The sequence below is a fragment of the Fundulus heteroclitus genome, chromosome 6 (assembly GCF_011125445.2).
Source record: "Fundulus heteroclitus isolate FHET01 chromosome 6, MU-UCD_Fhet_4.1, whole genome shotgun sequence".
Taxonomy (NCBI): domain Eukaryota; kingdom Metazoa; phylum Chordata; class Actinopteri; order Cyprinodontiformes; family Fundulidae; genus Fundulus; species Fundulus heteroclitus.
Window position 1 is genome coordinate 2,218,196 of NC_046366.1, and position 18,580 is coordinate 2,236,775.

At 39.4% G+C, this 18,580-nt stretch overlaps 1 protein-coding gene across 1 annotated transcript; it reads right to left on the bottom strand.

Moving 5' to 3' along the window:
• Window positions 1–215: 215 nt before the first annotated feature.
• On the bottom strand, window positions 216–8,169 carry ttpa (tocopherol (alpha) transfer protein). Its single transcript, XM_012873647.3, has 5 exons — window positions 7,853–8,169; window positions 4,890–5,043; window positions 3,358–3,551; window positions 3,120–3,230; window positions 216–2,966 (listed from the first exon to the last, which is right to left on the bottom strand). The coding sequence occupies exons 1-5, from the start codon at window positions 8,030–8,032 to the stop codon at window positions 2,718–2,720; spliced, it is 888 nt and encodes a 295-aa protein (XP_012729101.2). The 5' UTR covers window positions 8,033–8,169; the 3' UTR covers window positions 216–2,717.
• Between the last annotated feature and the right edge of the window lie 10,411 nt (window positions 8,170–18,580).

The window sequence follows — 18,580 nt, forward strand, 5'->3', positions numbered from 1 at the left end:
GGCGAGAGGCGGGGTACACCCTGGACAGGTCACCAGTCTGTTGCAGTGGGTTATCTTAGTATAACATTAATATTGGTTTGATGAGCGGAAACTTTTAGGCCCGACAGCAAATCCAGCAGGAATCTGCCCGGCAGCGAATACTTTTTCTCATTCCTGTGAGGTGCAGATTGCATTTGAACAAAAGCCCTGAAAGTTGACCAGAAAGACTCTTTCTGTTAAAAATAAACAGCTTTATTTATATAAAAATAAAATACAACTTCATTAATTAAACTGCATTACACATTTGATTTACTAACCTAACTATATTATTTACCAAATCAAAATTATAAATGTAAATAAGTTTAACATTGCCAAAATATTCTCACCGCGAGACAAAAACAGGTCTACATGGGATCCAATGTGACGCAGACCATCATGGAACATGTGACTGCTTAAAACATTCAAGTTTGGAAGTAAAACTGAACATCTCTCTGTAAGTTCAAGATAACACAAATACTTTGAATATTTCAGTTCAGGTTATCACCACCTGGAACACTTTATGGCACGGACCTGTTTCTGTGTGCATTTCAGATATGAAACATATAAAGACACTTTAAAATCATACTTCATAGACAAAATTAATAGCTTAAATCTTAAATACATTATACATAAATTCTATATATTAGAAACAACAATAATACATTATCAAAATGTATCTTATATGCAAAAACAGTTGCAGCAGTTACAAACACTACATGTTACATTCAAGAGTACGCTCACATTATTGCATTAAAGTAAGTCATTTTTATGTGATTGATATTAGTCCAAACATAGTCATACTATGAACAGACACTCAGGTTGTAGGAAATAGAGGAAACCTGATTTTAGATTTCATACAATTCAGAATGTGATTCAATTAAAATGAACAAACAGTAGGAATGTGAATTTAAGGCTGGCAGTTTGACTGGATATGTCCAATTGGAGCAGTTTAACAAGACGAATTGGAAACACGATGTTGGGAAATTGTTTGGACCCCACATTATTTTGCTGATGCTTCAAATACTCACTGTAGAGTTTTGGCAGAGAATTTCACAGTTTGAACTTTAATACCTTAAAAGCCTGGCTGTCCCATTTGGGTCCAACAAATGGGAAAGGTCTCCCCCAGTAGCAGCAAAAGGGCAAAAACAATAATATGTATAACATATAAAGTAAATAAACTAAGAAGATGAAAATATACCATAAACATTCCAGCAACAAGAGGATAAAATATTACATTTTGACTTTTATGTCACAATACCTAAAATGTGAGACTATGGTTAACCTAAAATTGAAGGTTCTGAATTTTCAGAGTGGGGTTCTGTTGGGAGGTTATCAGCAGCTAATATCTTACCCACAGTGCATAATTCTATTAGCACTTTCATGTTGTGTTAGCATCAGCTGCGATGATAAATCAAGCTCTTGAGAAGACATATTTGGTCGATGAGAACGAGAAAAAAATCTATTTGGGGGGAAATCAAATAACATTTTTTTCTCAAATAGAGTAAGGGGTTCACAAATCAGAAGGCCTGCTTTTAAAAATGATAGTTCAGACTTGGTTAGAGTGTTTTTGTCTATTTCCATGGTGTTCTAGTGCTACAAAAGAATTAAAATAATTCAGAAATAAACAAACAGGGGGTTTAATTATCTCAAAATGGGTTTTTAAGAGTCTCTCTTAGGACTGCATGAAACAAATCTTGAGTTGGTAATAGATTCATCCATTGTCTTCCACTTATCCAAGACCGGGTCGCAGGGACAACAGGTCCAGATAGGAACTTCTGGACCTGTTGGTTTTGGCTTTCATGTGTGTGTCTTTGTACGTATGTAATGATGTGATGTAATTTTGATGCCTATCTTGGCCAGGTCTCCCATGCAAAAGAGATTTTTAATCTCAATGGGTATTACCTGGTTAAATAAAGGATAAATAAAAAAATAAATAAAAAAAACTTCAGACATCTCTCTCCCAGCGACACTCTCCAGCTCATTCCGGGGGATCCCAAGGCGTACCCAGGCCAGATGGGGTATATAGTCCCTGCAGCTGGTTCTGGGTCTCCCCCCGGGGGGCTCTTCCCAGTGGGACGCCTGAACCACCCCAACCGGCTCCTTCAAATGCAGAGAAGCAGTGGCTCCACTTTGGGCTCCCATAAATAGCGGCTCTAATCAACCTCTCTCTTAGGCTGATTCCAGCCCCCCTCTGGAGGAAGATCACTGCAGCTGCCTCATTCTGGGATCTCGTGAGTTGGCAATATTATTGGTAAATATCAGGGTGATGATCAATTGCAATAGATTCAAATCTTTTTCATCTGTGCTTCTAATGCTCTCCGTGACCTTCAGCTTCTAGGGAACTGTGCGGAGTGAGCATCCGCTGCTAATTAAGCATCATTAATGGCTGACAGTAAGCCAGTGGCAGAATGCGCTGATTATAAATATCATTGTTTCTGTGTGTGCATCTGATTAATTTTGTTGCAACTGAATTCTTTTGATCAGAATTTTAACTAATAATGTAACAAGAAGGGCTCTTAACTTAAAAAGTGAACTGCATTAAAATGTACTGTCACTCAGGTTTGGTGCTGAAAGGCAGCGCAGGCTTTGGTCACGCATAGACAGCCGTTATCATGGAGCTAACAACTTGAGCAGCCTGCTGCTGTTTTACACCAACACCAGCAGGTTGTACGTATTCCATGGTATCACGGTCCTCAGCATCATCCTTCAGTGGGCTTCTTTGTCTCATTTTCCTCCGAGATCAACGAATCTACAGTACTAGTGGAAGTGTCTCCGGTTGGGTGAGAAGCAATCTGATTCAGGAGGTTCTCAGATTGAAGCAGCTCCTGGGTCCACGCCTGACAGACCTCTTCTATTCCCAAACCCTCTCCTCCGTACTCCAGGGGCAGGACGTCTGCCGAGAAGAAGTCACATAAACTGTGGTGGAAGTCTGTGCCGTGCATATGGACCTACAAGAGAGAAAACTCATAGTTTTACCCTGAACCTCTGGGTACATCCACGGCGGAGATTTGCATGTAAACCGAACAGTGGAAAAAAATGGTTCTTATCGGCATTGTGCTGTTGGAAGTTATTGTGAGAAAGAGAAAGATGATGGATCTCACCCTCTGCTTGATCTTATCTGGCAGAAAGGGTCGAATCATAGCGAGCACTGGACGGAAGAAAATTGGCTCGTTGACCAGATGAATTCCTCTCACTTTTAGAGGAAAGGAGTCCTGAACAAAGGAATATTCAATCACAATAGGAGGTGTTGCACATAATCATGTTAGCAACACTATTATTTTCAGCAGGAAGTTTAGTTTCAGTTATAGATGACACTTCTATCTCATGTCATGATCATACCGATAGCACAGAGGAAATCTTTCTGGCGAGGGAAGGGTTAATCTGCAGGGCATGGCTTAAACTCCACCCCTTCAGGTCAAATATTGCCTTCACACCTCGCCTCTGAGTTTCGGTCTCCCTGGATAGGATTTCCGATGTCATCAGACTGACCCTGAACACTTGGAATGCTGACCAATCTTTTGGGTTCCATTGACCTGCAGAAAGAGGATTTGGGATGAACGTTAACGCTAAAAGGCCAGAAGCAGGGTCAACAGTCCACCATGCACACATACGCTCACCTAGAGACAAGACAGACTGGACAACAACCTTCCATGCAATGTTTTGAAGAGTGAAAGGAAGTTAGCGTGAGCAAAGAACAACCCCCCCCCCCCCCCCCCCCCATGCACACACAGAGAAAACCAGTAAACTCCACACTGATTGGCCCTGGCTGAGATTTGTGCCAGCACCTCCTACACCATGCAGCCTGACACAAATATTCCTTAACTGGTCCCATGTCACTAGGAAGTGCCGCTCCTCGAAGCTGGACACAAACGCTATATCCTCTCCTGTAACAGGGTGGACCACATATGCTGTGGTTTGGCCTCTGAGGTCCGTTAGATGGGCCCTGGATCAGAGTTTAGGTCCGAGCGTCTCCACAGATCAGGGACCTGCCTGGCAACGCACCAACCTCAACATGGCACAGGCCTCCCTGGAGACATAGATGGACTTATAGTTGCCCACATCATGACACTAAGGGTAATACAAAAGAATTTTGAGGACATGACACAACTTGATGTTTTTGGGATCATTTTCTACCTTTGTGTATGTTTGGCTTTTCATGCATGTTGGAAGATTCTGACCTGAGTTGTACTCTTTAGTTGCGTTTTTTCTTGGTAGACCTTAGTTCTCAGCTAGGATATATGGCTACGGATGGTTTAACTGGTCTTTGCAAGATTCTACTGTGGATTCCTCGGGCTAGCCTCATCTGGATTTATTTTCTGCCTTGGGACTCAGTTTTCAGTGAAAAATTATTTGGATCCTGTCTGCTTGTGCTGTGCCTGGCTGCCTTTGGGTCCCTGCATGATAGGTGATTTTATAAAATTATAAAAACTGCTGTGGTCAAAATCAGACCAAAACTTTGTTTGGTCCCTGTGCCAAGCATTTTATTTTGGAAAACAAACATTGCACGTCACCCAGAACACACGGTCCCCTCAGTGAAACATGATGGTACAAGCACCATGGACTGGGGAAGCTGTTCTTCAGTAGGGACAGGGAAGAGGTTTTTTTTGTTAAACAATTTGAGAAACTGTAGTCCTTGCATTTTATACTTATATGTTTTGTTCGTATATCACAAATAATCAAAATAACATATTGTGGCTTGTGGTCGTAATGTGATACAAGTAAAAAGAAAAAAATAATAAGGTCTCTGATTGAATTTTGGGAGGCATTCATGAAGTTAATAGTGTCACATACCTGCTTTCTCTAGAGGCACAACACACACACACACACACACACACACACACACGCACACACACACACAGAGCTATACGCACCAATTCGGTAGATGAGCACCCTGCTGCCAGACGGATCCCGCTGTGGTAGAACAGCATGGTATGATGTTCTGAGAAGGCTGAACACAGACGAAGGAGACAGGCATGTGCTGATCTCAGGACTCTCCCTCCTCCAATGCAGGTAGTTCAACAACAGCTGGAAGGAAACACATGTTAAAGAATTATTACAACTGTTCTGTCCCTTGCATGATTTTTGCATTCCACTGAGAAGTCAAAGAGTCAAAACAAACAAACAAATATATATATATATATATATATATATATATATATATATATATATATATATATATATATATATATATATATATATGGATGGATGGATGGATATATAAATATAAATAAATAAAAAAAAATATATATATATATATATATATATATATATATATATATATATATATATATATATTTAATTAAATATGACTAACAAGGGAGGAGTCAGATTGTACAAGCTTTTTTTGTGGTACAGTTAGACTAGTTGTTTGTGTCATAACTGCAGAGCTCTGACCCACTTGGCTGAGCTCTGGTTGCTCAGTTGTTTGTCAGACAGGAGTATTTTACACTCCGTTCAAACTATAGGACAGTCTGTTTCAAAATCCCTCAAACAACAACATCCAGAGAAAGAGGAGAATAGAGTCAAACTAAAACCAGGTTTCTAAATGCAATATGTTTTTTAGGGAGGAGGTTCTTTTTCACAGAATTTTTGAAATGGTGCTGAATCAATAGCTGGAGTAATCAACAATGTTTCAGTTTTATTTGTTTTTACATTAATGTATAGAATATAATATAAAGAATGGTTGTACCAGTTAAAATTTTTATAATATTTAAAATATTAATATTTATGCAGTATTAAAAAAGTTAACTAAAACAATATTACTGAATAATTCAGACTCTGTAAGATCTTAAGAAGGTCCAGCAGCTCTGGCTGCATTTCCAAGAAGTGAGACACAAAAGAGTGAAACTTTGTCTATGCACACAAGAGTAACAATTCTATATTTCTTTTTTGTGTACTGAGCCTGCGGTGCCATTTTGGGGCAAGTGAATAAAAAGTAAATTATTGTCACCAGAAGTAGTTTTCAACTCTTCTGTGATATGAATGTTAGCGAATGTAGGTACGCATTTGTTTCAAAATCTTTATGTAATCAAATATGTGGAAATGTCTGTTTCTTGTGCTGGAATTATTTATTCTATTAATAATATTCAGATCTAGTCATCTGTCATTCTTTTTTTTTAAATACCAGAATTGGCACATAAATTCTATTCTGTCTACATCGTTTTGATCAATTAAATCAGACATTGTGATCAAACACTTACTTGAGATGTTGTTTGAGTAGTCATTACATAAAGTATGTTTACTAGATTAATTTTTACAGTCTGCCCACCTCTGCTCACACCTGACACAGGTGATAGTGCCCAAGATGCTAAATGTCCCAGAGAGTGGTGGAAGCATCATTGGAGGATGGAAAAACAAGATTCACTATAGCAAACATTGTCATAGTATGATCATTTGATCATTGCAAATGTTTCTAACATCATCCAGGCTGCGAACCATATAGCAACTGTAACAACTTAGCAACCAATGTAGAACAGATTACTGGATCAATGTGTGCTTCTGTGCTTTTTTGTCTCTCTTGTTGTGTCTCTGCTCTGTCTTCTGTAACCCCAGTCGGTCGAGGCAGATGACCGTTCATACTGAGCCCGGTTCTGCTAGAGGTCTTCCTTCCCGTTAATGGTGAGTTTTTCTTTCCACTGTCGCTTCATGCTTGCTCAGTATGAGGGATTGCTGCAAAGCCATGGACAATGCTGCTTGTCGGGACTTTGAAGCAATCAACTGGTTCCCTTATATGGGAACTTTTTTTACCAATCTGTTTAATCTGATTGAATTTGACTTTGGAAAGTGCCTTGAGATGACATGTTTCATGAATTGGCGCTATATAAATAAAATCGAAGTGAATTGAATTGAATCCAGACATCAGGAGCCATTTTTGTGTGGATTTCTTCTGAGGCGCTGTGAAGTACACAGCCTTTCACCGTTTAGCTTCAAAGCAGCCTTACACATAATCTCACTCCTTCAGTTGATGCTGTCCGACTATTAATTCCACAAATATTATCAAATATAATTCTTTGTGAAACGTTTCGTAGTTTGATCTTTCTATATGGTAAATGGACTGATCTAATATAACTCTTTTCTAGTCATACTGACCACTGAAAGCGCTGTACACTAGAGCCACATCCACCCAATTGCACTTAACGCGCACACATTTATACACCAATACGCAGCTCGGTAGGCAACGTGGGATTAAGTGCCTTGCCTAGGGGCACATCAAAATGTGACAAGGGGAAGCTGGAATCAAACCCACAACCTTCTGATTACAAGATGACTACTCAACCCATCAAGCCACAGTCGTAAAACAAGTGATAGTCTTAAACATTTTCATACTCTGCTTATTTTGCTATATTTGTACTGATTAAATGAAATATTATGTTAAATTCGTTTTTATTTAGCCACATTGTATTATAAAAATTAACTCCTGCATCAAACCTTGCTTCGGCTCTCATCCATGATATGATGGAAATGGAGTTTTTTACACCAGGATAAAGGCCGGATGATAACAGAAACATTTGCAGGTTTTGTGACAACAGATGGTTTCACCTGGAAGATCAGGCTTTGCGAGACAAACTGAAAGAATCTTGTCTAAGATTTGTTCTGGCTGTTTGGTTTCAAACCATTAACCCTATGGTTCTTTATCCACAAAGTAAAAAATAAAAACAAAACTTGACAGTAGTTTAAATCTTATTCAGCTACAGTTTACTTTTTAAAAAAAGTGATCTTCTTTTCATAAGTGTTTAAATAGAAAGTCAATGCCCTCAGCTGTAACTAGTGCTAAAAACAAAGACAGCAAGCCTGAAAGTTCCGGCCCAGTTGCTGCTGCCGGTCCGGCCGCTACCTTCAGAGAGAGCGGCAGGTCGAAGTCTCTGGCTCGGAGGAACCTGATGAGGAAGCCGTCGGAGAAGGTTCCCACTGCGGAGGGCGGATCGGCCTGCAGGGCTGCCCGCCTCAGGCTCACCACGTACGGCCTCAGCTGCTCGGAGTCGTCCGGGAGCTCTGTGAGCTCGGAAGCGTTCATATCGCCTCAGGTCGGGTTTCTGCTGCGGCGGAGCTCATCTGAAGGGTGCCAGCGAGCGGCCAGAGGGGCCGGCCCGGCGAGGGGCCCGGCCTGCAGAGGGAGGGGCGGCAGGGACAGTACGAGTCTGTAGTTTACTTTTTTTTTCCACTTAAAGTCAACAATAATATATAAAATATACAAATAAACAAATATGCCAGGGGAGGGGGGGGGGGGGGGGGGGGGTGTAACAATAAACAATAGTCCGTAGTTTACTGTAAATGCTCAATGAATGAACGGAGCTTCGTTATCTTTCATACAAATCTGACAGCTCACTTTTGTAGGATTGTTTCCATTCTTCCTGGTTTGTTTCTGCAAGCCCCAAGCTGTAAACATGTTTTATCTAAGAATAGCTAAAGAAACGTTAAGGGGTTTAAGAATAGAGTCCGCGCTTTCAGCTCAGTAACAAATCAGTGGCGGCTTGCCGGGCTCCGCCCCACCACTCTCCACATTTCCTTGAATAAGACAATCAAATAAAAATATTGTTGAAATGTGTTTTTTTTAGTTGCGTAAGATAAATGTTTTAAAGCTAATGATGAGTAAAGCTTTTTTTAATATAATTTTTTTTATCAGAATATTTTTTATAATACAAAAAGAAATAAGTACAATTTCCAGTTAACAATCGCCAGGGGTTTGAATAATAATAATAATAATAATAATAATAATAATAATAATAATAATAATAATAATAAATAAAAAGTAAATGAATAAAAGTAAAAATAGTAATTGTAATAAAGTAAAGCTACACATAGAAGTATGTTCAATTCAATTTTATTTATATATCGCCAATTCATGAAACATGCCATCTCAAGGCACTTTACAAAGTCAAGTTCAATCATATTATACAGATTGGGTCAGATTGGTCAAAAATGTCCTATATAAGGGAACCAGTTGATTGCATCAAAGTCCCGACAAGCAGCATTCACTCCTGGAGAAGCGCAGAGCCACAGGGAGAGTCGTCTGCATTGTTGATGGCTTTGCAGCAATCCCTCATACTGAGCAAGCATGAAGCGACAGTGGGAAGAAAAACTCCCCATTAACGGGAAGGAAAAACCTCCAGCAGAACCGGGCTCAGTATGAACGGTCATCTGCCTCGACCGACTGGGGGCTAGAGAAGACAGAACAGAGACACAACAAGAGAGACAAAAAAGCACAGAAGCACACATTGATCCAGTAATCTGTTCTACATTAGATGGTAGTAGCAGGTGATCTGTCTTCTCTGGATGATGTCACAGTTAACAGAACCAAGTGTACCTACTATGAAGATAGAAGAGAGAACAGAAAGTTAAAAGCTGAAATGACAACACATAATGCATAATTGAAGAACAGTAGAACTCAATATAGTGAGAAAATTAGACCCTGATGTCCTCCAGTAGCCTAAGCCTAGTAGCAGCATAACTATAGAGATAGCTCAGGGTAACATAAGCCACTCTAACTATAAGCTTTGTCAAAAAGGAAAGTTTTAAGATTAGTCTTAAAAGTAGACAGGGTGTCTGCCTCACGGACCAAAACTGGGAGTTGGTTCCACAGGAGAGGAGCCTCCCTGATAGCTAAAGGATCTTCCTCCCATTCTACTTTCAGAGGCTCTAGGAACCACCAGCAGACCTGCAGCCTGAGAGCGAAGTGCTCTGTTAGGAACATACGGGGTAATCAGAGCTCTGATATATGATGGAGCTTGATTATTAAGGGCTTTATAAGTTAGAAGAAGCATTTTAAATTCTATTCTTGATTTAACAGGAAGCCAAAATTGGAGAAATATGATCCCGCTTATGTAGAGGTATATGTAGAGGGATTACATAAATACTTTGAATTTAGAGCATAAAGATAAAGTTTTAATAGCCTTTTTGTTATCGGAGGAGGACAATGTAGAAAAATAAGATGTTGCTTCCTTTAAAAAGATATACATGAGGGTTTAATCATAATAGTTTTACATTTGTGGAAATAAAACTTGGCCAACAGTAGCAAAAGATTACATAGGAAGAAATGGTCAGAAAGTTCTTTTTTTATATATATTTTGTGATTCCAAATAAAACATCCATAAAATAATGTTCAAATTTGTCATAAATATTGTCCAGAATGAAGCGACAAATACTTCTCCATAGACGCCTGGTGTACTCACAGGACCAAAACAGGTGAGAGACAGACTGCGAGTAAATATTGCAGAAAGTGCAAGTGGTATCAATGTCCTTTTTATATTTAATCAAAAATGACTTTACTGGGTAACAACGGTGAATGATCTTAAAGTAAACCTCTTTAAACTTGTTGACTAGTAAATATTTATTGGGTAGAGACCACGTTTTGTACCATCATACTTCTGAGACCAGACCAGACCAGACTGAAATTACATAAGAAAGTGAGATGCAGTTTCCAGAGGTCTTGGGCCTTCAGAGAACAGAGAAGTCTGACCTTTAAATAACATTATAACACCTGGTGGAATAGCATTAAAAACAATAGCAAACTGTTTTGGGCTTATAGGAATCTTAAAATGGCATAGAAATTCTTTATAATTATAGAGGTTTTCTTTTTCATTGAAAAGTTGACTTACCAGTGTGATTTCATTCCTAAACCAGTTTTCAAAAAACAGAGATTTTTTTTCTAACACATATCTTTGTTATTCCAAAGAAAGTACCTATTAGGAGAAAAATTATGTTTGGAAATCAGTGACCAGGCCAAAAGGGCTTGTTTATGAAAGTTAGAGAGAGCGACAGGAATACGATCAATGGTATAATTACACAGCAAAACAAATGTAAGACAGCCTATGTTAGAGAACATGTGGTGATGAGTAAAATTTCCGATTAAGGTAGGATTTTTAAGACAATTTTTAATCCAGTTCACTTTGAATGTATTGTTAATTGTCGTAAAGTCGAGAAAGTTAAGACCTCCTGTATCATAACTATTCATTAAAATAGATGTTTTATCTAATGAGTTTTGATTTTCCAAATAAAGTTGCATACTGTCCCATCAATTTCTTTGCACATCTTTTGGTCAACAGCCAGAGAAACGGCTGCATAGGTTAGTCTGGATAATCCTTCAGCTTTAGAGAGTAATATTCTGCCCCGAAGGGATGTCTCTTTAGAACCATGAGTTAAATATTTTCTTTGTTTCTTTCTAAAATTGGGCTAAAGTTAAGGTCACATCTAATGTTCTGTTTTTTGGTTAACATTATTCCTGAGTAATTAACGGTTTCTTTAATTAGGATATTACAGAGATGGCACAATTCACATTTCTTAACAGCCATTAATTCACATTTGTTCACATTTAAGTAAAGACCAGAAGCATCAGAAAATAGCGTTATCAATTCAAGTGTCAGAGAAACTTCAGAAGAGACTATTAAGAAAATTGTGGTATCATCAGCCAACTGGCTAAAGAACAGTGCGTGTGATGGCGTCACAAGTACGCTTCTGTTCCAATACACAGAGACAAGTGCTGCGTGCTCTCGTTCTCGTCAAGTCCGATCTTCTTGCCAAGACCGGACTTGACGAGATATAGATATATATATATATATATATATATATATATATATATATATATATATATATATATATATATATATATATATATATATATATATATATATATATATATATATATATATATATATATATATATATATATGTGTGTGTGTGTGTGTGTTTTACATGTCAATGGCAAGTCAATTTCCCTCTTGAGAATTAGTAAAGTAAACCTTAACCTTAATCTTATTCAATAAGATTTCTTATCTTCCATCACACTTGTTGCACCTGTCAGTAGATTTCTGTCTCGATCCTCTGTCATCCTAATCTTCTGAACATCCTTCCAATCCGTGTCTCTATTCTCGCCACCCTGTACAAACCTAATCAGCACTGAGTCTGATTAACTTTCCTTCCAGAACAAATGCCAAGTACTCTCATACCCATCTCGCTTGGGTGACCAGACGTCCCTGATTTCCAGGGACAGTGTCCGTTTTGGATGATCTGTCCCTGGCCAAAGCTGTCCCTGGAAATGTCCCCGATTTCAGTGTATCATGGTGGAGTAAAAAAGTTTAACAAAGCAAGAGGTATTTACATTGTCCTGCCGCTGAGCCAAATGTGCCTTCCCCGTCCCGTTGGCGTTGAAGATCGGGCAAAACAAACCAACCCCCCGACAGAGACTCTGCGATGCCACCCTCTACACCACCACCACCACTGGCTTAACAAAATCAGAGACATCAATGGTTTTCATTAGAAAAGTCTGGTCACCTTACACTGGAAGCACCTCCTGCCCACCCAGAGCCTGTCTCAACTCCTCCCTAAAAGCCACACAACTTTCTTCCTTTTTTCAGCTTCCACCACTTCTGTCCTCTGCTCTGCCTTTTTCCTCTTCATATTTCTCACCATCAGAGTTATTCTACACACCACCATCCTGTGCTGTTTGGCAAACTCTCATCAACCACTACCTTCCGAGTTCCTTCAGGCTATTTCATCAAAATGTCTTGAAAATCTACCTCATTATCATCTCTGAAGAAAATCCAGTTAGTTCAGTCCTTTAGTCTTGTAGTGTTTAATTTTTTAATGCCGTGAATATTGGCCTCGTTATATAAAAAAAATATATAAAACAAAAACAATGAAAACACATTTTTATATAGAAAGTGTCATGATTTTGTCGAGGATGAACCCAAACACAGTATGCACACAGAGTAGGATTTAAGAGAGTTTATAGCAGGTGGATGGTGGTGACATGAAGAACCAGAGACTGTTACCAGGCGGAGGTGAAGGATGCAGGAGCTGGCTGGCAGGTACAGAGTCCATGACACAGATGAACAGTAGTCCATGAAACAGAGGGGAGCTGGGCTGCTGCAGAACCAGGACTGGAACCAGAGACCAAGACCAAGATGGAGGAACAGAGACCAGCAGCGCAGCCAAACAAAAACCAAACTTGACGAGCGGGGGAACAGGAGCAGACAGGCATGATGGTGAGGAAACAAACACTACGAGCCAGTGACAAACAAACAAACAAGGTGAGCTTATAAAGGGAGCCTGACAGGTGATGAGAATAAAGACTAATTAGTGTCCAGACAGGTGTGACTAATTGCTGAGGGAGGGTGAGCTGAGTGAACAGCAAAATGACAAGAAAAGAAGCCAGACAAAACTTAAACCATGACAGAAAGGTTCAAGGACGAGACATAGACCATCCATTATTTGCTTTGCTGCCAGGCTTTTGGGCTGTCCTTCAGATTTAGACCAGCAACTGTATGAACATCAGTTTTCATTTCGTAAAGACCCAGAACACACATTTATGGCCAAGTATTTAAAATATATGGGTGATCATTCTGTGTCCGCATTGTTTATTGAATGTGCCGACTATTCACAATAAAGTACTTTGGTCATGCACTTAAGTGTTTCCAATAACTTCAACATAAATAAATTGCATTATAATATTTATATGTTACACACCTTTTTGGTGACACACAGATGCTCAATTTCCTTGTGTCCACTTTCATTTTTGAACTGTGTTTCTTATTTGCTATTTTACCCAGTTTCTACATATCCCAGTATTGATTTTCCGCCCTGTAATTGTGTAATTGTCTTCAAAAAGGGACTACAATTCCATAAAAGCCATTTATAGGAATTGACATATTTTGACTTTTCAGGGTTTAAACTGTGTAGTTAATCTTCAAATGTAATTATCTCCTTTTTCTATCTTAAACATGTTACACCTGCATGAGTCAACCTTAAAATTCCACCCTGTCATATCAAATTATGGGATGTGTTTATTAATTTGAAAAAAAAACATATTAGAGTATGTTATTAAAAGGTGTGTTAATCTGTTGAAGATTAGCTAGCTAATATTTAATCAGTTAGAGAGCTAGATTACGACTAGATTAGGTAAAAAGAATTCATCCCTGTTGAGTTCCACTCTGATAGGTCTCTGAACTAAACAGGGTGGAATGGGTGGGGACTTGACAAGGGGGAAATATGGGGAAACAATAATATATTTTTTATATTATTATATTGTTTTTATGTATATATGCATTTCAACAGTGTAATGCAATGGAAAACATTATTGAAAAATAAGTTTTGTTGGAAATAAATTGTGAAATTATAAACATTTGTTAGGAAATAGCACCAGCGCTTAGTGCAGCGGAGCTACTGCGTGGGTACAGGGTAAAGCATGATGCAGACCAAGACAGGAGAGCCAAGTACCTGCAAAAAGAGAATAATGGCAGGAGGACAGAAAGACAGGGAAAGAAGAAAAGAATTGCAGACCTTACTGAGCAAGAAAAGCATGCCCAGAAGAAAAAGTGGACGAAAAGAAATAGAGAGGCAAAAACCAGGGATAAGGCCATGGGAAAGTTGAGTTAATTTCCTCCTTTTGGTGAATCAAAAGTTGCTTTTTGGATATTTTTCTCAACTGGTGTTGGATACTGTGCCCAAATCCCAGATGAGATAAAAAGAAGACGCAGAGGATGCAGAACAGGAGCAAGAAGATGAGAGAGAAGAAGGAAATTTTAGCCATTTCTTCCATTGATTATTATGGGGAATGTAAGATCATTGGGAAACAAGTTGGAGGAACTCCAAGTTCTTTCAGGACCCAGTCAGAAGATCGGGAATGTGTTTTAATGCAACATGGCTGCAGGATAATATCCCCAACTCTAGCGTCTCTCTGCCAGGGTTTCTGACCAAACAAGCAGACATAGATTTAGAGAAGAGCGACAAGAGGCAAAGTGGTGGATTGGCGGTGCTGGTGAACAACATATATGGTATTATCCAGGACATGCCACTATGAAATTTTGTCTCTACAGCCCAGATATTGAAGTGTTAGCAGAAAGTTTTTAGTCCTATTATTTACCAAGAGAGTTTGCCAGATTTATTTTGGATACGGTCAACATTCCATCAGCTGTTGCTGACACTGCATGTGATGTTATCAGTTTAGTTGTGGATAAGCTACAGACACAACATCCAAATGCTTTTCTGGAAATATCTGGGGATTTCTTTCATGGCTCACTTTCTGCTACACTTCCAACTTTTTCAATTCAATTCAATTTTATTTATATCGCGCCAATTCATGAAACATGTCATCTCGAGGCACTTTCCAAAGTCAAATTTAATCATATTGTACAGATTGGGTCAGATTATACAGATTGGTCAAAAATGTCCAATATAAGGGAACCAGTTGATTTCATCAAAGTCCAGACAAGTTGCATTCACTCCTGGAGAAGCATAGAGCCACAGGGAGAGTCGTCTGCATTGTACATGGCTTTGCAGCAATCCCTCATACTGAGCAAGCATGAAGCGACAGTGGAAAGAAAAACCACCCATTAGCGGGAAGGAAAAACCTCCAGCAGAACCGGGCTCAGTATGAACGGTCATCTGCCTCGACCGACTGGGGTTACAGAAGACAGAACAGAGACACAACAAGACAGAGAAAAAAAGCACAGAAGCACACATTGATCTAGTAATCTGTTCTACATTAGATGGTAATAGCGGGTGATCTGTCTTCTCTGGATGATGTCACAGCTAACAGAACGCCAGACCAGGTGTACCTACTATGAAGAAAAAAAAAGAGAGAGAACAAAAAGTTAAAAGCTGAAATGACAACATTCATTTCAATGCAATGCAATGCAATGCAAAACTAGAGAACAGTAGACTGGAGAACAGTAGAACTCTATAGAGTGAGAAAAATAGGCCCTGGTGTCCTCCAGAAGCCTAAGCATATAGCAGCACAACTATAGAGGTAGCTCAGGGTAACATGAGCCACTCTAGTTATAAGCTTTGTCAAAAAGGAAAGTTTTAAGCTTAGTCTTAAAAGTAGACAGGGTGTCTGCCTCACGGACTAAAACTGGGAGTTGGTTCCACAGGAAAGGAGCCTGATAGCTAAAGGATCTGCCTCCCATTCTACTTTTAGAGCCTCTAGGAACCACCAGCAGACCTGCAGTCTGAGAGCGAAGTGCTCTGTTAGGAACATACGGGGTAATCAGAGCTCTGATATATGATGGAGCTTGATTATTAAGGGCTTTATAAGTTAGAAGAAGAATTTTCAATTCTATTCTGGATTTAACAGGAAGCCAATGAAGGGAAGCTAAAATTGGTTGATTTTCATCAGAACTCTTGCTGCAGCATTTTGGATCAGCTGAAGGCTTTGAACTGCATTTTGTGGACTTCCAGATAGTAAAGAATTACAATAGTCCAGCCTTGAAGTAACAAATGCATGGACTAGTTTTTCAGCATCACCCCTGGACAGAATGTTTCTAATTTTGGCAATATTCCTGAGGTGAAAAAAGGAAACTCTAGAAAACTGTTTAATATAATTTTTTGAAAAGGTGGGAGAATTCTGTCTCCACAGACAGCCACAGCTAAATGTTTGTATTTACTATTTTTTCTTTTCCTCATGTCACTCTCCCCTTAGGAGGCAGCAGAGCTCTTTGGGCTCCACAAAATTGGAAAGCCCTGCTAACCACCCTTGACCCCTCCACTCCCACCACTTTGCCCCAACCCAGAGACACAGTTCTAGTTTTCTATTAATAAAACAATTTATTTATTCATTCTATTAATCTTAGGATATACTAAAAGTGTGGAGAGGCACATTCCTGGCTTTTACACTTGATTTTTGTTGTTTAAATATTAATAAATATGTAAAAATAAATGAAATCATTACTGTCCCCGTTTCCTAATTTCATCGTGATGAGATTGATTTTTATCCACGAGCAAGAAATATCCCCAGATTTGATTTCAGAAATCTGGTCACCTGAACGTTGGTCATTTCAGCAGCAGGCTTATCTGCTTGGCAGCAGCAGACGTGGCCATAAGCTAGATGAAACGTGGTCGGAGCAGGCAGCTCTGAGGTCCTGCATGCCGTCTCTGAACCGGTTGCAGTCTCGATTTCAGCTCCTTTTCGCTCTCAGCTTGTTTGGTGAGGGAAGGCGACCGATCCGCATCATCTCGAGTCTGCTTTCCTGCAACAGCTGACAAAAATAAACAAAGCTGTTTCGGCATTCTTTATTTCAGCAGCTGGTTGCGCAGAAGTGTAACTTTGCTTCTGATTCTGGTCGGTGAATCTCCAAACTCAGTAGCCTCCCCAAACACCTCCTCTCCTCCAGATGTTCCAGGCAGAAGATGTGAAGACTGAAGGGAGCTGAGTGGTGCAGTCTGAAGGGATCATCTGTGGGGAGTGGTCTAGCTCAACACCAGGGGCACCCCTGCTGTGAAGCTGTCTCTGCTTTGGCTGTGAAATACCTTTGGTCACAATCCATTTTAATTCCTTCTCCATGTCACAAGTTGTTCAAAATTCACTCTGAATTTAGCCATTGAGCAATGGCATAACAGTGGTCAGGGATCAAGAAGATCACAGGCTTTTTTTTCTTTATCTTTCTGGTTCTTTTATTCCTGTCATAACAACCTACTGAATATGCCTTACACCCAATTGCAAAAGCAAGGTGTTTGTGTGAACTGGTTTCTTCTGCAAAGCAGAGGTGGGATATACTGATTTAACAGATGGTGTAGTGCTTTGCAAAAGTAACCCTTCATTTTTGGATGTTTTGCTTCCAAGGAGCCAGATGTTCCAGTAATCTTTTAGATTAGTCCTGAAAAATTGTTCTGCAGACTTTCTGATGAATTTTGACTGTTATTTTGTTAAATTTCACTCCAGTTATTGACTTTTTTCAGACGTAAGCTTGTATGTGTGTGATGTGTACTATATATCCCTCAGGCTTTAAGGAAGAGGAGGATCAGACTGATGGGAGTATGAACAGAACCAATCAGCTGAACACATTCTTCAGCAGCTGCAGTTCAGGAACAAACTTGGCATCCTTCTCTCCTGCCCATAGCCAAATACTCATCACACCCTCCTTTGACATAAAACTTCCTTGTCACACCTCAGATATTTTATCTTCAGCCATGAACCCTCCTGCTTCTGTATGTTTGTTCTCAGCAGCACATTTGCACTCTGAGAAGGTTGCAAGTATCCGGTTCGATCCCGCAGACTGCCACTGTGGATCCCTGAGCAGGACCCTTAGCCCCAGATTGAAGGCCGGCTCTGTTCTGGGGATCATTCTAAAACCTCTGAAGATGGCTGTAAAAGGAGAATTCTTCATGAAATGAAGAATATTATGGACAACCCTGAGTATCCGCACAACAAGGGTCTTTAGTCAGAGGCTTCTCCAGAACCACTGTAAGGCCTGTAGAGGAGATCCTTCCTGCCAGCTGCCATCAGTATCTATAACAACTCCATGAAGAGAGACCACATAACATGAGCTACAACAGCATTTAAGTTCCCTTTGGAATTAATAAAGTATTTTTTGAAATTTGAATTCCATGTAACATAGATGCAGATGCACACCTTTGATGTAATATTTTGTTTCCTTCAACTTTCACAATTTAAAGAAATCTAGGAGAAGATGAAATTATCATCCAGTTTCTGTAAAGCTGCATTATTTGGAGTTCCCTAGGAGGCAAAGAAAAGGGAAATCATCAGATTGTCCAAACTGTTATGCTCTGTTCCACCGTTAGTAAAGGTTTTTACTTAAATAATTTTTAAAAAGCATAAACTATTGTGAAT